General features: G+C 58.0%; 1 protein-coding gene across 1 annotated transcript in view; it reads right to left on the bottom strand.

Annotated features, from left to right (window-relative positions):
- NACC2 (NACC family member 2, BEN and BTB (POZ) domain containing) overlaps positions 1-23760 on the bottom strand; it is a 28654-nt gene extending 4894 nt beyond the window's left edge. Inside the window, exon 1 of the mRNA XM_012654833.1 lies at positions 22766-23760. Within this exon, the coding sequence (XP_012510287.1) occupies positions 22766-23642 (877 nt within the window). The 5' untranslated portion in view covers positions 23643-23760. The remainder of the gene's footprint in view (positions 1-22765) is intronic.
- Between the last annotated feature and the right edge of the window lie 376 nt (positions 23761-24136).

The following is a 24136-nucleotide window of genomic DNA, read 5'->3' as shown; positions in this document are numbered from 1 at the left end:
GGCCAGCTGTGTCACCGGGGAGGGGACGTGGGGGCCCTGGCACGCCCAAGGACACAGCCCCTCGACCTCGCCAGGCTGGCAGGAGGAGCAGCCTCATAAACGTTTGTCAACAACGGGCAGAGAGTGTCGCCGGGGGCAGCCCTCCTGGCCACCTGGGGATGTTCCCAACACTCCACTGCTGGGGACGGACGACAGTCCGGGTCCCGAACCCGCAGCTGCGCCAGCCTGTGCCCGCAGCTCTGCTCCCAGACAGTCCCCTCGACGTCCCCGTGCCAAGTGGCCAGCTGGCGCTGCTGCTGTGACCCCGAGAGCTCCACAGGCCACCTGCCAGCCCTGCCCTCGGTCCCCTCCTGACCTAGCAGGACCCACTACAGTGGGGCTGAGGGGTCCACTCTAGGGCTCCCAGGGGGCCAGGGCCCAGACCCCACTCGTGCCTCGACCATTGCCGGACACTCGGCTCGCGCTGGGCGCTGTGAGGAGACGTGGTCCTGCCCCCAAACCCTGCCCAGCACCGCGTGGGCCGCCTGTTTCCCCGCTGCCCCTCCTGCCCCGAGTCCCAGGAGGCCTCACAGGCTGTGACCTCACTCGGGGCCTGCACAGGGCCAGCAGGGCTCCAGGGTGAAGCCCAGCTCCCCGGAGCAGCCCCTCGGCTCCCACATGCCACGCGGCCACCAGCCCTGCACTCACCACGAGCCTGGCAGGCTGCCCACGTGGTTGCCTCCCTCACCCCTGTGTCCCCACCGCACGCGATGAGGGCTGGGAGGGGCTCCTCTCCCAGTCAGCTGTCCTCGTTAAGGCACCACACCTGCTCTGGGGGAGGCCCCCGCACCACCCAGTGAGCGCCGTCCCGCCCCCGACCCGGGGCCCAGAGAGAGCTCTGCCGGTAGGAACAGGTCCTCCAGTGGCTCGACGGCCACCCAGGATTGGGTCTAGCTCCCCAAGAGTGGCAGGAGGTGCTTTTCACAGCCCCAGTGGGGTTGGGAGCCCCTGGGTGGAGGGGGTGGCCCGCAGGATGTCCTGGTGCCAGGACGCCCGTCCAGAAGGCTCGGGGGGGTGGCTCAGACCAGACCCTGCCCTGTAGCTGCCCTAAGACAGTCGGAGGCAGGTGCACCTGCCACCCAGGCTAGGCCAGCACCCCTGTCCTGCTGTGTCCTGGCCCCGCCTCAGGGAGTCACAGGAAAACTTCTCAGCGGGGGCAGCTACCTGGGGCATGGGGGTGTCGGGGGGCTCACGACGGAGGTTGGCAGGAAAGGGTCGGGGCAGGAATTCACCCAAGTTATCTTCACTCCCGTGGGGGAGCCCCAGAGGGCCAACATCTGGGCTACTGCGGTGACCCCACAAGTCGGAATCCACGGCGAGAGCCACGCGGAGGAGGCAGGGTCGGTTCCAGGCCTGAGGACTGGGTGGGGTGGGGGTGCTGGGACCCCCTGCAGCTCTGGCCCCCACCGTGTATCTGGAATCACAGCAGAGCTGACCCCGCCCTGCCCCCAGCGTCCCAAGTTGACAGACACCTGGTGGAGGGGTGGAGGCCGCGGCAAGCAAGACGAGGACAGAGGCCACCGCCACCGGCGCAGCACGGGCATTTCCCGTCCGGGCAGAGCAACGGAGAACCTTTGAAGCCCAGAGTTCCCGGGGCGCAGGGAACACAGCAAAAACAATCCGGGTGATATTTTAAAACATAATTACGGGCCCCACCCCCAGCACAGCCTGCTGTGATTACACATGCAAATGAGCAGCCAGCGAGCGTGGCATTTACATAAAGAGAGTGCGCCAACAGAAATACTCCCTCACCAGCACCGTCTTGAGATGTTTTTCTCAACAGCAGAAGTTGTTTGCGCTGCGCGCCCCTCCGCAGCCCCAGCCCGGCTCCCCGGGAGCCAGAGACCGTCAGCACCAGAACAGCCAAAAAAACCTCTTCTATTTCTGCCCTGCGTGTGCTGGATCTGCCGTGCGCTGGATGTGCCGCGGCTAAAAATACCCCGGCCGAGTTGTAGCTCATCCGCAAAGGTGCTCCGAATTCTCCACGCGCCGCCCCTTGCCCGGCCAGTCCCCGGGCAGGAGCTGAGCTTCAGGGGCCCAGTGACAACCGGGCTTTGAAGAAACTCAGAGAGACTTGTTCACAGGTTGGTGGGACAGCGCGTCCCTGGAGGGCAGCGGACGGGCTGTTCTGACCACAGACACAATCCCGAGGGTGGCGGGAGCCCCTCTGGGCCGCGAGCCGGGAACAGGCTCCTGCCCAGGACACCGGGTCCCTCCCGGGCCTGGGTCTCAGAGTCACCCTGGGACCAGCCACCTCTGCCACCACCGGCCCCTCGATGGACTTGGATTCCAGGATCGTGGCTTGCACGTCTCGGCACGTGACATCGGGTGAAAAGTTCGAGAAAGAGCAATTAACTGTTGTGTGGACCTGTAAGTAACTGCTCTCAATGCAGAGGGGTGAGTCCCCGTCACAATGGAAAGTTCTGGAACAGCAGCTGGTCCAGGCATGTGGGGCCACCCAGGGCAGGCGAGCAGGCAGCTCCCTTGGTCACGCCGGCCGAAGCACACAAGGCATCCTGGTCAGGGGACCCGACCTGGGATCTGGAAGGAGCCCCTCTGAGCCACGTGGGCAGAGACCCAGGGGAGGCAGAGCCCACGGATGCCACAGGCAGGGCCCTCAGGTCCAGAGAGAAGCACGGGGACAGCAGGTGCCAGGATTGGGGTGTCAACATTTCATGGGACAGAGTGTCAGGCCGGGAAGACGGAAAGTTCCGGAGATGGATGGGGGTGATGGCTGCACAGCACTGAACGTGCTCAACGCCACTGACTGCGCACTTAGGAACGATTTGAACAGTCTGTTTTATACTCTGCGTATTTCACCATAATAAAGTTTTTAAAAAGAAAAAAGAATGAGCGTGAGGAGGTCACGCAGGCCTGGAGGGGAACCAGGTCCCGCGGGCCTCGGCCCCGACCCTTCTCAACCTCCCTGGTCACTGACTGGCCGTGAAGGGGGCTCCAGACCATCCCCCGCAAACATGCCAAGACCCTGCCCCACGGGACACTACCCTGGCAGGAAGTCCCAGACGTGGAGCGTGTCCCTGGGGACTCACCCAGGGGCGCCACTGGCACAGGCAGCCCCAGCGGGGGCCCACAAGGCATCCCGTGCCAACGCAGCCGCTTCTGCAGGGGGCCAGGGGGCCCTCCATGACAGCACCTGCCGTTTGCTAAAATGCAGAGTCAGCAAATGCACCTCCAGTCCCCAGGTGTGTGGAGTGCACAGCTTCAATCCAGACTGATGGGGAAAGTGCTGACTCACGCTGATTTTCACTTCCTGTCGAGCTGCAGTAGCCGAGACCACGTGGTGCAGGCACTGGGGGACACGCAGCTCCGCGGCGTGGCTCAGCAGGCCGCCAGGAGCCCGAGGAGCCCGTGCATCCAGTCCCCTGGGCGGCACGGGCCGGCCACCCACACGCAGGGGCCAGAACCAAGCCGCTGCAATCCACTCATGCTTGCACAAAAATGGGCCACGGACCCAAATGTAAAACGCAAAGCTATACAACTTCTAGGAGAAAACAGCAGAATATCTTGGTTAATCTAGAAGCTTGGACAGGACCGCAGAAGCACAGCCCCCAACGGGAACAACTGGCACCAGGCTTCACCGAGACGGAGCTGCGGTCCGTGCAAGAGGATGAGAGGCTGTCAGGCCAGAGAAAGCAGCCGCGAGCCACGTCTCTGACAGGACCGGGATCTGGCAGACGCACAGAACTCTCACAGCCGCACGGTGAAAACCAAACGATCCCGTTTCAAGAATGGGCAAAGGATTCGAGCAGACCCTTCGCCAGCGACCGCAGATGGAAAATTAGCACGAGAGGATGCTCAGCGCATCGCACCTGCGCGACGCAGACGAGAGCCGCGGCGAAGCACCAGCTCGCTCTGTGGCTGAACGTACAGGCACTGGCGACACCAAATGCTGGCCAGGCGCGGAACACCGGCGCGTCCCCGTGTGCCGGTAAGAAGGCGAAAGGGCACCGCCACTCTGCAAGCAGCTCGGCGGTTTCTTGCCAAGGCAAACATACGCGTAGCACATGACCCAGCAGCTACACTTCTAGGTACCGACCCGGGAGAAAGGAGAAAGGAGAAAGGAGAAAGGAGAAGTTATCTCCACAGAGAACCCTGTGTAGCAGCGGCCACCAACCTTTTCGGCATCAGGGACCGGTTTCGTGGAAGACACTTTCCACGGACGGGGCTGGGGACGATTCAAGCGATCACGTTTATCGTGTGGTCAGACCTCTCTGTACTCGCAGCCGCTCCCCAGCGCTCACGGAGCATCAGGCATCGGATTCTCACGGGGAGCAGTTTACGGCGCGGTCCGTGCTCCTGCGAGACTCTCGGTGACGCGAGGCTGGGGGCGGCTGTACGTACAGACGAAGCTTCGCTTGCGCACCTGCCGCTCGCCTCCTGCTGTGCAGCCGGTTCCTAACAGGCCACGGACCGGGTACCAGTCCTGGACCGGCAGCTGCACAGAATGTTCACATGCACAAACGCCCCAGACCGGAAGCAGCCCAAGCGTCCTGCTGCAGGAGAGCGGGTAAATCCCCCGAGAACCATCCACACGACGGTCACTGTTCAGCGACAAAAGGGACAAACTATTGACACACGACCTGGATGAGTCTCACGTTCTTCCTGCTGCACAGACGACGCGCCTCCACGGCTACACACCGGCGTACGACTCCGTCCAACATCCTCCGAAAGACAAAACCAGAGGGACAAGGACAGACCCGGGGCTGCCGGAGTCGGGGTGTGGACGGCTACTGGAGGGATTTAGGGATGAAGCTGTCTGTGTCATGGAAGGTCGGGTCACACAACACCTGTGCCCAGGTGGCCGCCCGGCCCTTCCCGGCCCACTCTGCTTGCCCAGCACAGACACGCGACTTGTGGCCCATCGGCAGGCGCCCTTCCCCCGCCTCTGCAGCTGCCCCCCTGGTGAAACCTGGACAGGGCCACACCCGCGAAGGACCCAACAGTGCATAGGGACAACCAGGTGGGAGGGATGCGGGGATGTCGTGGGGGGTTGACGTCACGGGGGAGATCACAGACGGGGAGCCAGGCGGGCTGGGGACACTCCCAGGACGGGGGCCCCGTGTGAGGCACGAGGGGAGCCCCGCATGCACCAGGGAGCCAGGAGGAACACAGCCCCTGCCCTCCCCACAGGGCTGTGTCCTGCCGCCTACGACAGGCGCCTGTGCGCGCCACACCCTCCTACCAGGCCAGGGCCGTGCCTGCTTTCCTGACGGCCAGAGCCTGGGGCAGCAGCAGGGCCACTGTGTGTGGACGTGGCGTCTGGTGTGGTCGACGCCACTTCAGACACCTGTCCTCCCTGGCGCCACTGCCTCCCGCACTCAGCCTCAGGTGGGGTCCGTGCTCCTAGCTCTCTGCCCACTGGCTGGTGAGTCTCTTCCAGGCCAGTGTTCCCGGCTGTGCAGGGGACCACCTGCTGGTCCGTGTCCCCGGGACGTGGCCTTGTCACCAGCAGCACTGGGTGGGGGCAGTGCCTCTGCCGCCCACGTGGGCTCTGCCTTGTTCCAGAAAGGCCCAAAGTGACTTCAACACGCTGTGTTCGGTGGAAGCAAAGAAGCCACTGATGACCACACATCACTCCTTCATGTGCCAAAGGACAGAAACGCCACCAGTTTAGCCACGATACACCACTGAAACATAGGGGAAATAACACATCTCAGAACCACTGAGGGGCCACGTGTCGGACACGAATAGCGAAAGCCCGGCAGGGAAGCCAGGGGAAGGACAGACAGAGGTGGGCGCAGAAATTTAAAGTCAGGGTCTGTGCCCACCTCCCACCCTGGGGACTCCCCCAGCGGGGACAGAAGGGGCACATGGACACAGCTGCGGGGGGCACCGGGGCTGGCAGGAGGTCAAGCCTTGACAGTGCCCCAGGGGGCTCGCGTCCAGCACCCACAGCCCACACAGTCCTGCGGCCAGGCCACCGGGACCCACTGACGGCCCCACGCTGCTCCGCTTTTCCTCCCGGCTCAGCTCTCAGAACACCGGGGACTCCTGGGCGATCCGGCCCCTGGGCTCCTCCCAACTGGACCAGGCCCAGGCACCACGCCAAGTGGCACAGTCAGTAGTGGCAGAGCTCTGTGTGTCTGAGAACGATGACTGGGACACTTCAGAACAAACCAAGAGCAAGGTGCAGGGCTGCAGCAACATCACACGTAGGCACACGCGTGCACGTGCGTCAGACACAGACGGAGCACCCCAGACACGGGGCCAGCTGCGTGTGCCCACGGTAGCATGGCTTCTCACTCCATGGCCTTTTTCCAGTCTTTAGGGCAGTGAGCACACATTTGCCGTGCAAAATACGTTCACCATGCACAGCACTCCAGACACCCCCCTGCGGCTGCGAGGGAGGGGCCGACATCTGACCAACCCCTTCACCAAAGACAACCCTAAACGCTGGGTTTTTGTTTAAATGCTGAGGTAGCCAGGACTTGAACGGCCAAGAGCCTGAGGCGAGGGAGCCCCAGCCACGGGGTTGAGCAGCCAGAGGCGGATCCCGGAGCTGGGAGACTGGAGGAGCCAAGATCGGAACCGGGGTCTTGGGTGCAACCTAGCAACTTTCCCTGGGGGTACTGCTGACGACTAAGCACCTACGTATGTGGGCTGAGATTCAGAACAAACAACTGCCAAGAAACTCACAACAATGAAGTCTAGAATTTGGTGTCTCACATATTGGGGAGACAAAATTAGATTTCAGGGCCTGCCAAGAGGAGGAGTTCTGGGGAACCCCAGGCTTTCGGCTGAGACCCAGAAATGGCCCTGGCCTCGGTGGGGCAGATCAAACACACCCAGCCCGGACCCGAGGCCGTGCCCAGCACTGCTGGGCAGAGTCAGCTCCCTCTTGTTGAAGATCTTCAACCAACGGTCCCCAGACCCTGCTTGGAGTAGCGCTGCTTACAGCTTCTAAAATGTTTTTAAACAACGTCCAGCAATCAATAGGGAAGTGCCAGGAATACCAGAAAACCAGCACCAAACGACAAAAACCAATTTACAAAGAGACATTAGCTCAGACAATTAACAGACATCGACTTTAAAATACCTACTCTTCCAGTCTGAGAAACATAGTGAGACCCCATCTACAAAAAAATTAAAAAAAAATTAGCCTGGCGTGGTGGCGCCTGTGGTCCCAGCTACTCGGGAGGCTGAGGCGGGAGGATGGCTGGAGCCCAGGAGTTGGAGGCTGCAGTGGGCTACGACGACGCCACTGCACTCCAGCCCGGGCGACAGAGCAAGACTCTGTCTCTGAAGTACATAAGTAAGTAAATAAATTAAATAACTACCCTTACTATGTGCAAGAAATACAGGTAAGCGGTGGAGAATTTCACCAGAAAACTAGAATCAATAAAAAGGATCACATCCTAGAAATTACTAAAATGCAATAACGGAAATGAACGCAAAAGAATGATTTCGGGAGACGTTAAGGAAAGCAGATGAGATTTGTGAGCTGGAAAATAATCCAGCACAGAATATCCAGACTGCAGCAGAACAGAGAAGAGGCAGAAAAGACCCGTGGAGCAGGCAGGACTGGGGACGGCCGGTGCCGCCGGGGCCCCAGCGGGGAGCCGCCAGGGCTGAGATTTCCCCAAACTGGCAGAGGACTCGGGCTGAGGGACGGACGGGGCTCAGGGACGAGGCGCGTGAGATGCAGGAGAGACGGACGCGCATGGGGAGGACAGACGTGCGGATAAACGCTCGGCGGTTTAACACAGCAGCGCGTCTGCGGGGCTCAGAGCACACCCGGAACTAAAACACAGCAGCACCGCGGGCAGGACGTGACGCCCTCGTGTCAGGGAAGGAGCGACAAAGCTCCCATTTGAGGAAAATCCTAAGTCGAGAAGAATGTCGAAATCTCCGCGCCCTGGAAGAGCGGTAGGAAAACCTGTAACAAGCGCGTACGGGGAATAACCAAAACTGAACCCGGTTGACCCAAAGGAGGGAAGGAGGAGCAGCACGAGCCCAGAGGGACGGGTGGGGAGCGACCAGCAGACGGTGGCTTCAGCCCAAAGTCGGGGATCACGTGAAATGAAAGTAGACGAAATACCCCAACTAAAAATTAATGTTTGTTAAGACTGGATAAAAAAGGAAACCCAAGAGACGACCTTAAACAAGAGGACAGAGAAAGGTTGAAAGCAAAAGATGGAAACAGAGGCACCAGGTGAGTACCGGCCCAGGCCGCCGGGCAGCTCTGCTGACCCCAGGCCACAGACACGAGCAAGAAGCATCCCGCACGGAAGAAGAATTCCTCGTAACGGTGACAGCATCGCCGCAACGGGAAGACAGAACAACCTGAAGTTAATACGCACCCCCCGTAACGAGGACGGTGAAGGAGAAATGGACGTTCCCACTTGGAGATTTTAACACGGCGTCTCCGGAGCCAGCACGGGGAGACAGAGGGACACACAGGTCCGCCTTCCTCACCGGCGCAGTCTGTTGGGCTGAACAGTGCGGTTCTTTCCACGCACCTGGAACACATGGCGGCGTGAGACGAGCCCCAGCGAGCTTGTCTCAGAGCTGAGAACTGCTCTGCGTCCGTTCCTCGACCACAGGGAAGCTGATTTAGAAATCGCAACCAAAAAGGTGACCAGAAATCCTCAAAGGTCTGGAAATGAAGCAACACACTGCTATGTGTTTGTCTGCACGGTAAGAAAAGGCGGCAGGTCCAAATGTGCTGCCTTGGGCAGTGCTGACCAGGAGACGCGCGGCCCAAGTGCTCTATTTTAAAAGGCTAAGAAGTCAGTGATCCACAGATCGATCTCAAAAACTAGGAAAACAGCCTACTAAACTCAAAGAAAGCAGAAATAAACTGAAATAGAAACATACATAAGAAAAAAATCCAGAAGTCGGTTCTTTGAAAAGACCAACATTAACATGACGGAGCTCGGCGGCAGACCTGAACGAAGGAGAAAGAGAAAAGACAAATAAACGCCACCATGATCGCTGCCCCGTGCAGGCTCCGCGCAATGGGGCGTGGCAAACTTCCGCCGTATAAAGGGCCGCACGGTGGCTATTTTAGGCTGTCTGACCACATGTGGCTGCTGTCACACATCCACGCTGGCCGGCTGTAGAAAATGAGCCACGGGACAGAGCTGCCACGGCATCGCGTGCTCACCCGGCTACAGACGTGACGATCTTAAGGATACTGGAACAATTTCATGCCAATACATCTGAGCATTAGACCAAGCTGACAAACTTACAGAAAAACACAACTCACCAAAACTGACATAAGAAGAACTAGAAAATCTGAACTCCTACAGCCCTTACAGAAAATGAATCTAAATAAACATCTCCCTGCAAAGGACTCCAGACCCAAACGGCTTTGCCTGTGAATTCTTTCAAACGTTTAAGAAACAGCACAGAATCATACAAACTGTTCCAGATTGTTTTCTTTAAAGGATATAATTCTCAATTCATTGTGTGAGGCCAGATAACCTTAATATCAAAACATGAGACTTTAAGGGAAAATTAGGATGCAATCTCTCTCGTGAACATGGAGCAAAAATCCTAAAGAAAATACCAGCAAATGAGAAAAGCGTGAGCTCACCCTACACAGACAGTGGTCACTCGCTGAGCCGATTCAACCCGCTCGGCCTCAATCCCTGCCCCAAGGCCCTGGCTCTGAACTCCCACCTCCTCTGCTTCCAGGATCTGGGGCGCCACACCAGCCCCCCACTGCACGCGCTGTGCCTAGGGGTGGCCGTGGGACAGGTCTCCCACGGAGGAGTGTTCTGCCCTCTGCGGCACCTCTGGTCCTCAGGCCGGGCTGGCCAGGCTCCGCTGCACACCTGGCCCTCACCTGCCCTTCCTGCCCACCCCTTCCAGGAGATTAACACCGAGGACTTCTCACAAAGAGGGACAAAGATATTAGCAGGTGAATTCAGAGGAATATAGAAAGACAGGACGCCACAACCAGGCGGAATGTATTCCGTGAATACACGAATACACGTGTGCTCCAATGTTAGAAAAAGCGGTCAGTGTAGCCAAGCACGTTCACAGAGCAGAGGAGGGAAACCACACGGCCGCTTCAGGTGTTTAGAGAAAAAGCTTTGTTAAAATTCAAACACTTATTTATGAGGAAAACAAATCCTCTTAACCTAGGAAATGAAAGAAATTTCCTTAGTCTGATAAAACGGTTCACAGTTGGGCCGCGAGTGAACATCCCACTCAAGGATGAAATGCGAAAGCGTTTCCTGAGCTTGGAAACGGGACAGGGATGTATGAAAAGTTCTGGCTACTTCCATGAGGCAAGAAAGAAAATAGAAAGGTTAAGATTAGAAATAAAGAAATAAAATTGTCATTGTGAGCAGATGACGTGATGATAGACATAAAAGATCCCAAAGGATCCGCAGGTTAGCGGCTAAGTAAGTTTAGCAAAGGGAACGGGTTTTTAAAATAATCCAATTTGTTTCTCTATATGAGCAACAATGAAAGCAGGAAAGGCGAATACTATGTAACTTAAACAAACAAATGAGTTTCTAGGAAGAAATCTACAAAGAGCCTCGCGGAGGACTGCAGAGTATTCCCAAGACAGACGGAAAAGGGGGTGAGCGAATGCGGGCTCCCCGCGCCCGCGCGCCGGACGCCCTTCCACCGGGTCAGCGCGACCCCGGCCGAGTTCCGGCAGGTGGCATTGGTGGCATTTCACAACCTAGTTCTGAAAAGCAGATGAAAATGCAGACGATAGCCCAGGCGGCGCATCCGAAGAAGATTTACGCTGCGGAGAGAAGAAAACGCACATTGGCGCCGGGACAACGGAGAGACCAGCGGAACGGAGTAGAGCCCAGACGTGAAGTCGCACGTTTTACTGACACTGACACACCAAAGGGGCCCACAGCGGGGGGGAAAGACGGTCTCCAGGAAGAGCTGGCGGGAGAGTCGGCTGGGAAGGGAAGCGGGGAGAGGGTGACTCCAAGCCCTACGTCACTGCACAGCCAGAAGCCCATCCCAGACGTACCACTGACCTAAAGCCTTTCGTGCATCATCATTGGCATCGTGACCACTGCGGAGAAAACTGCACACCGGGAAGAGAGGAAGGCTAGGAAGAACCTTGGGTGCTAACTGGTTTTGGAGACACTCATTGATATTCATATAAATTCATCATTTCTATTTTTATTTATTTTTTTAAATTTATTTTCTTTTTTAGGGACGGGGCTCACTCCGTCACCCAGGCTGGAGTGCAGTGGTCACAGCTCACTGCAGCCTCAGACTCCCGGGCTCAAGTGATCCTCCTGCCTCGGCCTCCCCGAGTGCTGGGGTCACAGGCGTGAGCCACTGCGCCTGGCCGACGAGTTTTAAATATAAACATTCCTAGCTCTGATGGCTGTAAAAACGAGGACACCCCAATAGCAACGAACAATCCCAGCGTCAAGACTGTGGCTTCTAAATCCCACTCCTCACAAAAATAACTGGCTCCAGTGTGGGGAACAGAAAGCATGAGATGAACCTGGACCACGTCACTAAATAAGACAGTAAGAAAATTAAAAAAAAAAAAAAAGCAAAACCAAAAATCTCTACAGTGACAGTAAACCAATAATAGCAATAAATGGAGGAATAAAATAAGTCAGTGGGGAAGTGGGGGGAGCCGTCCACAGCAGACGGCTGACTGACGGACGGAGCCGCAGGGACAGAAATAACCTTATTTGTCACCATCCGAGCAGGGAACGGTTCAGGCGAGAATCCCCATAAACACTAAAGGGTGAAAGGTCGGTAACGCACGAGATGTTTACGCGGCCTCTTGTCACGAGGGGAAAACAGCGACTTCATCGGGCAGAGCCCACCTTAGCCGGATCATCGGGGTACCCGCAGCGATACGGAGCCCAGCAGGGTCGCGCGGCTCCGAAGGAAGCGCTGGGAAGGGCCTGACGCTGCCTCCGCGCGACCGCGGCCAACACACGCCCCGCCCCGCCCCCGCCCCGCCGTGAGGTGGAACCTGACAAACCCGCGGGGCTTCTCCACGCAACTCAACCGCGCGCTTGCAAAGGTCGGCGGCGTCGCGAAAGACAAAGGCTGAGAAACTCTGCGCAACACGGAGACCGGAGAGAATAAGCACGAAATGGCTCCGGATTGCGCACGGGTCAGGAAGCCACGTTGCCACGGGCCCGTGCCGGGGCGTGGGGAGGTGTGAATGCAGGCGACACTAGCTGCATGGAGATAAAATCTCTCAAATTTCAAACCTTGTCCTTCTCTGTAAGAAAAGCTCAGTATTTCGGTGTGAAGGGGCATAGTGTCTGCGACTTACTCTGCAATGGTTTAGGAAAAAACCTACACGTGTACAGAGGAAAAAATGAAGAAGCGCACGTGGCAACTTCCCGCCGACGAGCGCGTCCGCGTGACGGGCGCGCAGGAGCGCCTCGTACTCATCCCTCCGCTTTCCTGCAAGTTCGAAATGGTTTCAAAACAAAGCGAGTCTCTGCATTTTTTATGAGCACGTAGGGGAACGTCATAATGATCTCGAGGTGAGAAAAAAACTTCTTTACATGGGATATAAAACTGCTATTAATAAAACGATTAATAAACTTCACTACAGCCAAACTGTTATTAAGAAAATGAAAAGTTGTACCGCGGGAAAGGCATTTATAGCATGTGTGACAATAACGCCAATTCGCAGCCCAGCGTGTAGAGTGTGGAGAACAAGACAGAAAACTCACTGTGGGGTAAGGCGGGACCAAAGGCACCTCACAAGGGAGGATGCCCGCGCGGCCCCTGAGCTACGAAAAGGTGCCCAACAGTGTTACCGAAATTCAAGTTAACACCACTGAGACTCAAGACAGCGAACTGCCCAACAGTGGAAGAGTCACAGCGTCTGCTGTCTATCAAAAGATTAACAGACACGTGAAGAAGCACAAAAAGGTGATCCTGAGGGCAAAATCAGTCAACGGAAACAAACCAAGAAATGAGCAAATGACGGCGGCAGCTGGCGGAGGTTCACGCCGGGTGCTGCACGTACGGTGAGCACGTTACACACAAACAGGACCTCCAGGAGGGCAGACGTGGAAACGCAAAAAGCAAGGAACTGTGGAGAAGAAAACCCACGAGTGTGAAGAAATCACAATAGAAATTATTCAATCTGAAGCCCACAGAGGACCCAGGCAGCTGAGCACTGAGAAATCAGAGACCACAGAGTTTAACTGGGGTTCTGGGGGAAGCAGCACAAAAATATCTTAAGAAGTGATGGTAAAAAACATTCCAAATTTGGTTTTTAAAAAGTATGAATGCATACGTCCAGAAAGCTCAGAGAACCCTAAGCAGAATAAACACGAAGAAAACAAAAGCATGTGATAATCCAGTTGCCGAAAACTAGAGACAAGAGCCCCTGAGAAGACACGACAGACACGGAGAAACACAGACGAGAAAGGCTGTGGTTTCCCGGGCAACCCGGAAGACGAGCGTGCGGCACGTTTAAAGTACTGAAAGCAAAAAATAACTGTCAACCTAGAATTCCATACCCAGCAAAAATATCCTTCAAAAATGACAAATTATTCAAGGAAAACTGATGGCTTCTATCCCTCAACAAGGCAGGTTTTTTCTTTTTTGTGGTTTGTTGTTATTTTATTTTTTGGAGACAGAGTCTCGCTTTGTTGCCCAGGTTAGAGTGCAGTGGCGTCATCACAGCTCATTGCAGCCTCAAACTCCTGGGCTCAACCGATCCTCCTGCCTCAGCCTCCCAAGTAGCTGCAATCACAGGCATGCAATCACCATGCCTGCTAATTTTCTATTTTTAGTAGAGACAGGGTCTTGCTCTTGCTCAGGGGGGTCTTGAACTCCTGACCTCAAGTGATCCTCCCTCCTTGACCTACCAGGGTGCTAGGATTACAGGCGTGAGCCACCGCATCCAGCCTAATTTTTCTACTTTCTTGTAGAGGCAGGATCTCACTATGTTGTCCAGGCTGATCTCAAACTCCTGGTCTCAAGTGATCCTCCCAACTCAGCTTCCCAAAGTGTTAGGGTTACAGGTGTGAGCCACTGCTCTTGGCCTGTAAGCCATATGTTTTTTAAAGGTGACACAAAGACATTTTTATAATTTTTCAGAATTCGCCACTAGTGTAACACTAGGACTATAGGAAATGTTAAAGGAAGTTCTCAGGCAGAAGGAAACTGACCACAGATAGAAACTCCAATCTATACAAAGTGTGAGGAGCTAGGTAAGGTCAGTATGTGGGTAAACATGTATTTTTCTTTTTTCCTTTTAAAAATTTCTTTAAGTAAAAATTGAATTGGACATCCACATGAAAAACCTTGACCCACACGTCCCACCTTGGTGTAGTTTGAGTTTTTCCCAGCAAAGTTCACGCTGAAATTTGAGCCCCACGTGGAGGTGTTGGGTCACGGGGTGGACTTCTGATTCCTGGCTTGGTGCCCTTCTCCCTCTCTGGGGAGGACTGATTGGTTCTCGGGAATGCTTCCTCGCCAGTGGGTTGTCACAAAGCCAGGATGCCTCCGGGTTTTGCCTCTCTGCAAGTGTCCGCTTCCGCGTTCACCTTCTCCACCACGCGGACACGGCGCGAAAGTGCTCGCCGGCGGCTGAGCGGATGCTGCGCCTGGTCCCGGAACGCCCTGCCCGCACAGCCGTGAGCTCAGTAAACCTCTCTCCTTCGTACGTTACCAGCCTCAGGTGTTCTGTTCTAGCCACAAAACGGACTGAGACACACCTTACACAAAAACTAACTCGCAATGGGCCACAGACCTAAATATTAAACCCAAAGCCGCAAATAAGCAGATACACAGACGGCACATAAACACATGCAAGATGTTCGACATCATTAGACCCTAGAAAAGCATGAATTAAAATCACAATGAAATAATACTTCAGACCTACTGGAATGGCTACAAGAAAAAGCCCGGGAACTGATGAGAACAGGGACACTGTTGGCTGCCACATGAAAGGACAGAACCACTGACGCTCTGGAAAAGTGCTCGAGCGGTTTCCGTAAAGTCAGACACACACTCACCGCACGGCCTGCGGCCCTACTCCTGGGTTAACTTACCCAGCAGAAGTGAAAACCTGCGTGCACACAAAAACGTGCGTGCAAATGTTTATATTACAGCCGCTGAATGCCCGATTACTAAAAACCTAACGTCCTTTAACCGGCAAGTGAGTTCGCAAACTGTGGGGCAGCCGCACAGAGGAAAACCACGTGCTCAGCAATGAAAAGAATGAGACGCTAACACACGCAACAGCGCGCACGGACCTCAAACGCGCTCCGAGTCCACAGGCAGGTACTGCGCACGATCCACCCACATGACGGAAGCAGACGAGTGGTCCCCAGGTATCGGGAAGGGACGAGAAACGACCGCCCGGGGCAGGATGGGTTCCGAGTCATGAGCGGTTCTGTATCTCGACGGCGGAGCCGGTTACGTGACTACTCGCCGCATCTGTGTAAGCTGAGAAAATGCACCAACGAGCACCTGTCACTGCAGGTAAACGTTAAGTGACTAAACCTGGAAAGAAGGCGACTGACTGTTCACGGTGAAATAATAACGTGTTACGAGGCTTGCGGCGTGTGGAGACGTAAAACATCTGGGAGGAACGTGAAAACACGCCGTTCCAAGAGCCCTAAGCCGCGCACGCGGGCGCTGCCGGCTGAGGAAGTCACAGACCTTAGGGCAACCGCCGAGCAACTGGTGCGAGGGAGGGATGACTAACGGGTCAGTTCACAGCGGAACTGAAACGCAATACCAGAAAGCACTCGATACAGTCCTGCGCGGTAAAAGAAGACAAGGAGAAAATAAACAGCAACATGGGAGACCTAAACCTGAAACCGCTGAAAATCACATCAAACGTAAACGGTCTAAGGACTCCACATTAAAGGCGATTGTCAGACCAGGTAACAGTGCAAATCTCAACCACGCGCCCCGTCGCTAAGAAACGCACCTGACGACATGAGAAAGGATGCAAAGGGCCCAGGCCGTGCAGATGCGAAATACGGAAAAGCCGGCGGGGACGTCAGTACCAAAGCGGCTTCAGCGAGGGACTAAAGCCACGAGAGACAAAGTCGCCATGGCTGGAACAAGATGAACGGGAGCATCTGAGCAGTTCTATGTCTAAAGTCAACTGTAATTGGTAAGAATACCGGTAATTACAGTAAATTGGTAATTAAAAACCTTCCATAATTAACAACAGCAACACACTCCAGGCCCAAGTGGCTTCGTTGGTAAAATAATTCTATCAAACACTTAAAAGACATCAAACTTACACAAACTCTTTCGGAAAGTGACACAGGGAGCCCAAGGCGCTATCCTGATGCCAAAACCAGACACGACATTGCAGGAAAAGTACAGACCAACAAGCTTCGTGAGCAGAGACACGGCATTCCTTGAGAAAATACCAGCAAACTGAATCCAGCAACATACATACGATATAAACACTGCAAAGCAAAATGACCAGGCGAGGTTCATCCCGGGAATGCAAGGGTGGTTCAACCTTCGGCCTGCAACTGACGCGATTCACCTAATCAATGAAATTAAGGAGAAACCCACACAATCACTTGGATGGAAACTTCCGCAAACTCACAAAGGGCGTCTATGCAAAACCCACGGCTGACGTCGCACTTATGATGAGCGACTCAACGCTTCCCTGACGCTGAGAACATGGCAGAAAGTTCTGTCTGCTTTCTCCATGTCCTCACTCCAGCCTGGGTGGAGAGAGCCACACAAACCGGGCAGAAAGCAGCAAAACTGTCTTTATTCGTAAGCAACATGGTTCATGTAGAAAATTCCAAGGAATTTACAGAAAGCTACAAGAACGAATCACCAAGTGCAGCACGGTTGTAGAACACAAGGTCAACAGACAAAAAAATCAATTTATTCCTACATACTAGTGGCAAACAACTGGAAAATCAAATGATAAACAATATAATTCACAAAAGCACCAGATTAAACAAAATATGGGAAAGAAAATATATGTGCAAAAAAATATAATGCCAGCAGTTCCACTCCTAGATGCATAGCCAAACATATGATAACACGTCAGCCAAACACATGATAACACGTCAGCCAAACGCATGATAACACGTCAGCCAAACACATGATAACACGTCTGTCAAAGCTTGTACGTCAATGTTCATAGCCGCATTGTTCATGGCAGCCAAAAAGTGGAAACACCCCGAATGTCTGTCCACTAACGAAGTGATAGATGAAATGGGGTGTAGACACACAATGGAATTTTATGTAGCAGGAAAAAAAATGGAGTATTGACATATTGTTCAGTGTGGATGACCCCTGATGCCAAATGAAAGAAACAGTCACCAAAGACCTCACGTCATAGGACTCCGTTTACCTGAAACGCCCAGAACGATCTATGGAGAAAGCAGACTGGCGACTGCCGGGGCTGAGAGGAACGTGCAGGAAACAGAAGTAACTGCCGCCCGGCACGAGGCTTCTTTTGGGGCTGACAAATGTTACGGGTCGCGGTGATGGTGGCACGGCTCTGAATGACTAAAACCCACCGAATCCTAGATTCTAAATGAGCGAGCGGTGGGGCACGTGGATTGTGTCCCAGTAGAGCCGTCACATACATGATTAACACCCATCCACCAAACACTAGAAGCCATCGTTGAGAGAAACTGGGGGACACGAGAAGACCTGACATCGCGAAGCGGCCGGGGCCTCTCACGCTGAGCTGCGGACTCGACGCAGTCCGGCCGACGCTCCGCTCACAGCCTGGCAGCCAGAAGTCAGCAGACGGCACGGGGCGAGGAGGTAGACGACTCCGCGTGAGAGCAAAGCGGCGGCGCTTGCAGCTCCGAGACCTCCGGAACGCGCCAGGAGCCCAGACGGGGGTGTGGCGCGAGCCCAGACAACGGGTCAGTGGGACAGGACAGGACCCAGGGACAGACCTGGGCACAGTCGCTGGGTCTCGCGAAGGTCACTCGGCGGGGACGCGGCGCCGGAACGACCACACGTCCAAGTGGAAGGAAACGAACCTCGCCCCTTGCCCGACTCCTCACGCAGAAATGAACCCAGAGCGAACCATCGACCAAAACGTACGGGTGAAAATCACAAAACCTCTGCAAGCACACGCACGCACACACGTTAAAAAAAGAATCCTCTGAATTTAGGTGAACAAAGATTCTTGAACAGGCCACAAGAAGCACTAGCTATAAAATAAAATATTAATAAATTGGTCTTCATCAAAATTTAAAACTCCGGTCTTCGAGAGACAGCGTTAAGGTAATGAAAAGGGAGCCAGGCCAGCGGAGAATGTCTGCAAAACACACTTCGACAAGGGACTCGTCGCAAATGCCGTGAGAAACCCCTAAACCCACTTTTTTTAAATGGGCAAAAGATCGGAAGAAACGCCTCACGGTGAGGTTCACGGTAGCTGCTGAGCACGGGAAACCCACTCGGCATCGGTGACCACCAGGGACACGCAACCGGGACCGCTACAGGCTACCGCTGGCACTGCCCCCGCCAGGAGCCGAGGATGAAGGGATGACAGACGGACACTGCCGTCCCGAGGCTGCAGAGCACCTGCCGGTGGAGGTGGCCGGGCCGGGGCAGCTGGAAGTTAACCGCGCGTGTGCCGTCTGACCCAGCACCGCCACTCCTCGTTATTTACCCAGGAGCAATGAAAACAGAGTGACCCCCACAGGCATCTCTGCTTCCTGACAGGGCAGGAGAACCTTCTAGACCGTGCTGAGCTGTGAGGGGTGCGCAGCTGCAAGCGAGACCACCCTGGTCGGGAGCCCTGTTTCCACACTGGTCCTGTGGTCCAGGGCCGGGGCGGTCGCGCGAGCCCGGGTGCTCACCTGGGGGATGGGACTCGGCCAGCACTGGCCTCGCAGGCCTCTGCCGCGCCCCCGACCCCGCCAAACTCGCAGGAGCCGGAGGGCAGAGCCGGGGCAGACGCGCTGCTGTGGTCCAGGCCCCTCCCCAGGAGCGTGTGCTCAGCGTCCAGGCGTGTGGACGGAGCCTCCCGGGGGCCCTGAGTGGTCCCAACTTTCTCCAAGTTCTTCGTAAGTTCGGGCAGCCTCACTCGGTGACAAACGCGCAATTCCCCTGCCCCCCGGAGCAGTGCGGAGGGCACCAGGGTAGAACCCGGGGAGCTGGGCGGCCCCCAGAAGGAAGGAGAGCAAGAGGCACACGGCCCCCAAGGCCAGACACGTCCCTCCCGGGAAAGGGTGACGGGAGCGTGTGGCTGGTGTGAATGCCATGGTGTCGTCTCTGACAGCCACGGAGAACATCTGCAGTGACAATTAAACATCTGGCGACAGAAGTCACTGCTGAGGGTGCGACCAGGCAGCTGGGCTGAGGGTCTTGTCAGACGCTGCAGGCGTCTCGGGTCCTGGGCCGTATGTGGGGAGGGCAGCCATGGCGCCCTGCCCGTCTTGGCCACCACTGCCTGGACCTATGGGTGCAGATGTGCCACGGGACACGTGAACAAGTGGAGACCACAGAAGCGGCCCTGGACACGCCTGGGAGCCCTCTGCCCCGCTGGCCCCAGAGGCATCGTCCAGTCCCAGCGCCGACCCCCACCAGGCCGGCTGCCTTGACCGGGGCAGCCCCGGCTCTGGGCTGGGGACACACAGACACCTTCCCGTCCCTGGCCCTGTGGCCCCAGGGGGAAGCCCAGCACGCCCTCTGGGGAAGGAGGGGGGAAGGGAGGACTCGGGAACGCCGGAGTGGCGGGGGTGCTGCTCGGGCCACGGCACTGTCGCGCCTCAGCTGGACCAGGCCCAGGACCGGGGCTCTCTTTGCCTGGGCCAGCACCCTGCTCTCTCCAGGCGCTGGCCCTGACACGCCCCCACGTCAGGGTGGGCCCGAGGCAGAGGTCTCGGTCCGCAGCTCGGGACGCAGGGCCCCGACACAGGTGTGCCTTGCCCCGGCAGACCTCGCCATCGGTCTCAGAGGAGCTGCGCCGGCACTCCCACCTCTGGAGACAGGTGTGTGCTTGTGTCCCTGGTGTGCTCCCACACCCCCTTTGCCCCGGGTGGCCCGTCAGTGCTGGCCACAGGGCCAGGAGCAGGTCGCCCACTGTCAGCAACAGCTCGGCCCCTGCAGGGCGAGCCCCGAGCCCCCTGTGTGGGCAGCGACTCGGGCAGACAGCAGAGAGCACCCAGGGCCACATGCCCAGCGGGGACCTGAGAGTGGGACGAGCCTCCCTGGGTGGGGGCCGAGCACACGGCAGCATAGGCCCTGCCCGGTGGCATCTCTCCCGCAGCAACGACCCGCACGTCCTCCGATGGGAGGAAAACCACAGGCAGGGGAAAAAGGGGAGGCCCAGAGACGGAAACAGATGGGCCGCGGCGGCACAGCACACAGCAGGGGCAATTAGCCTGACCTGCGATGCTGTAATTTCAACAAGAGGTAACTACACGGGACACGCTGTTAACGGTTCCCGACGGGACAGGGTAGAAAGGGGTCATGTGTCCCTGCACCACGGCTGGATCGAAGACCCCCGAAGATCACTCAGGCCAAACTCTCACCTGACAGGTGGGGAAACTGAGGCCAGAGAGGAGAAGGGGCTGGTCATGGGGGCAGCTCGGAACATGCTGGAATCCACCAGTTCAAAGACAGCACCTGCCCGGCTCCTGCACTGGCCCCGGCAAGGGGCAGCAGCTGGCCGCCTCCCGGGTGGGTGTGAGGATGTTCCCCGGACAGACCAGCCCCAGGGCACAGAGAGAACCCGGAGCGGGGGGTCGGCACCCCAGGGGCAGCTCTGGGCCAGGGGACAGGCCCCGCCTTCCTGCTCACCCTGTGGCACCGCCGTCCAGCACACCCGGTGACGCCGGCTATGTCACTGCCAATAACCTAGATTTCAACCAAGAAATCACACACCCCCTTTCTCTGCCCCACTTATGGGTTTGCCGAAGACAAAACCACGACGAGAAAACCCAGACTGCAGCGTCCAGAGCCAAACCGTATGGCAGGCGGGGGCACGCGGGGCAGCTCCGCTAGCCCCCCGTTTCCTCCCTGCTGCCCCACTACTGACACACCTGCAAAGGCGGGGACCCCTCGTGTCACCAAGGCACAGACAAGCCCCTGCGGAAACACAGCCCGGGGGGGGTCCCCACCCCTGCGCCCCAGTAGGACCCTGGCCTTGTCTGGGTACGGGCAGCTGGCACGAAGGCCTCCTGACGACACCCTGGGGGACCCGGCACCCTGAGAGCCTTTTCACGCCGCTGCACCCTGGCCCCTGAGAGCCCGCGGAGCAGGTGGGCTGTCCCCGTGCGGGCGACGCGAGGGCTCCTGGCTGACCCAGCACCCAGGGGCTCTCAGACTTCGCCGTGCTCCCAGCAGTCCTGCACCCTGCCCTTTCCTCACTGTCCCAAGCGTGCTGGGGCCAAGGTCACACTGGACCGGCAGGGCTTGTGCAGGGAGGACCCCGGGGAGACGTCAGAGACCAGAGTCTGTTCCCCGCTCCGCTCCGTGGTGCCGTGCACTGACCCACCCGCAGTGCCCTGCCCGGCTGCCGCCATTGTGGGGGGTCCTGGGGACTATAGGGGGTGCCCAGGCCACCAGGGGGGCTGCCCAGGACCGGAGGCCTCGTGGCCACGGGGGGTGGGGGGGATGGGAGGCTGTTGGCAGGGACACGAGAGTGCACACCGGGCAGACTCCCCTGGGCCCGTGTCGGGGACGTGAGTTTACGTCCTGTACTTGCTCCGTGGTCGAGCCAGGGCCACGTGCTCTCCGCCCTCTGGAAGGGCCAGTTCAGTGGCTGGCACGGTTCTTGGTCTCAGGAAAAACCAAGCCCTGCTGCCTACCACAGACAGAAAACCAAAGCCTTCAGGACCTACGGTCTGTGGGCGAGCGTTCTGCAGAGTTCACGCAAACGCGGCAACACTCCTTTAAATCGAGTACGGAGTCCAGGGAAAAACCAGGTGCCGGGGCGCTCGGCGGAGGGCAGTGGTCCCTCCCAGGCAGGCCAGGCAGAGGCCTCTGTCCAGGCTGCAGAGGGACCCGGCTGTGCCAAGGGCCGGGGCTCCTGGCTCCCTCCGCCCCCACGGCACTGACCAACGAGGGGAGGCAGAGGCGGGGGGAGTGTCCCACCAGGGCACAAGGACGTGGGGTCGGAGGGGAGGAAAGAGTCCTCGCACTGCCCCAGGGCCGCCCGCCCACTGCTGGCACCGAGCCCGGGTCCAGGCTGCTGCGTTCGTTCGGGTCCCGCATGCAAATCAGCACAGGCGGCCAGCCCAGGCGCACAGCCGGGTTGCGGGGACGCGCAATCCTGGGCCCCAACTGCAGGACGCTCTGCCCAGCAAACCCTGAACACGCTCCGGGACTGCACCCATCTGTGGCGCCGGCATCTCAAACCGGGGCTCCCTGAGGTTACAGGTCCCCAAAGGGGGAGCAGCCCTCCCTTTGACAAAAGAACTCAGGGGCCCCCTGACACGGGGCTTGGAGGGGTGGCAGTGCAGAGGCGGAGGGTCTCCAGCCCCAGAAAGTCAGAGGGATGGTGGAACCTCACAGGTGAGGGAGCGGCTGAGGTCAGAGGGCAAGGAGGCGGGACCTCCAGGGCGTACATGGCGCCAGGCACTTCACAGACAGGGAAACTGAGGCCTTGAGCCCTCGGGCAGGTCCGTGGGCCCCCGAAGCCCTCAGTTTCCTCATCTGTCCGGAGGAAGCTGGGCCTTCCCTGCACCCGCACGGCAGGTCTAACCAGTCTCCTGCGGCCTCCCCTCCATGGGCTCAAGCCTGACCTCCTTGGTTAACAGAGCTCCGGGCTGGGTGGGGGCGCGACCCGTACCCCAGCTGCTTGGCCCAGCCGTGTTACCTGCGTAGCTGCCCGAGGCCTTGATGTACACCTGGCCGTACTGCTCCTCCACCATGGTGTCGTAGGCCTCATCGTCCTCCTCGTCCTCCTCGTTGTGGTACGAGGTGGGGCTGTCGGTGGTGGGCAGGCTGCTGGCCCCTGGGCTGGCCCGCTCCCCCTGGGGGTAGGGCACCTGCTGGATGCCAGGGACAAGGGTGGCCAGGCCGGGCACCCCGTAGTAGGAGACGCGGGGCAGTTTGAGAGGGGCCGCGCCCGCCACCACCGCAGCCCCCGCCACGCTGTCCCGTGGCCCCGTCTCCAGCGGGCGCTTGGAGGCCAGGCCTGGGCCGGCGGCCGGCGGCAGCTCCACGGCTTCATGCTTCACACGGGCCAGCAGCGGGATGGGCACCGAGGGGGACGCGGCGTAGGGGGCGGCGGCGGCGGCAGGCTGCAGCTGGTTGCAGGGGCTCTGGGGCTCGGAGCTGGCGTCCTCGATCACGGCCGTCTGCGAGTCGCAGTGGGGCGAGCTCACCTTGAACATGAGGTCCGTGCCGCGCTCGATGATGTGCTGGATCTGCAGGAAGCCGGCCGTGTACATGACCACGAGCTGCTCGCTGGCCGTCATGGTGAGCCGGCCCGTGTAGCAGAAGGACAGGATCTGCTGGAAGCAGGCGGGCGGCACTGAGCCGGGCAGCTCGAACGCGCTCTTGCTGTTGCCGCTGAACAGGTCGCGGAAGTAGAGGCTGCTGGCGGCCAGGACGGCCCGGTGGGCCTTGAAGGCCTGGCCCTTGACCACGATGGACACATCGCAGTAGAGGCCCAGCAGCCGCTGCTCGTTGAGGCAGCCGAGCACGGTGTTCCCGAAGTTGGGGATCTCGATGTGGAGCATCTGAGACATGGCGGGCGCTGGCGGCGGGCCTCGGACTCTCAGCGCGGGGCGGCCCGAGCGGGGCACATCTGCGGGGGATGGGGACACACAGCGGTCAGTCCCCTGGCCGGACAAGGGCTCCCATCGGCAGCCCATCTCCGCGCCCCTCCCGAGAGGGGCTGGGAAAGAGCAAGCCCTCCCCACGCACGCCTGCCCCCCGCCCCTCCCGCTGGGACAGTCCAGAGAAGGTCCCTGGGGACCCCAACGGAGGGACCGGGATCGGACGGCTAAAGGGCTTGGCTGCATAGACCCGAACTGCACTACCCCGCTAGACCCCTAGGAGGGGGCTTCGGACACCCCATCGCGGCAGAAGGCAACGACAGAGGCCTGAAGCCGTGGTGGGATGGGACGGACAGGGTCAGCAGCAACTCCTCTCCCAGGAAAAAGTTCGCAGCCCTCTACGTAGCCTCCCTGCACTGCCTTCCGGGAGGGGCGGGTGGGGTGGGGGGCTCTCGGAGGCGTTC

This window comes from Propithecus coquereli, unplaced genomic scaffold, assembly GCF_000956105.1.
Source record: "Propithecus coquereli isolate 6110/MARCELLA unplaced genomic scaffold, Pcoq_1.0 Scaffold449, whole genome shotgun sequence".
Classification (NCBI taxonomy): domain Eukaryota; kingdom Metazoa; phylum Chordata; class Mammalia; order Primates; family Indriidae; genus Propithecus; species Propithecus coquereli.
The sequence above is the reverse complement of the archived record's forward strand: the minus strand, read 5'-3'. Positions and strand labels throughout refer to the sequence as shown.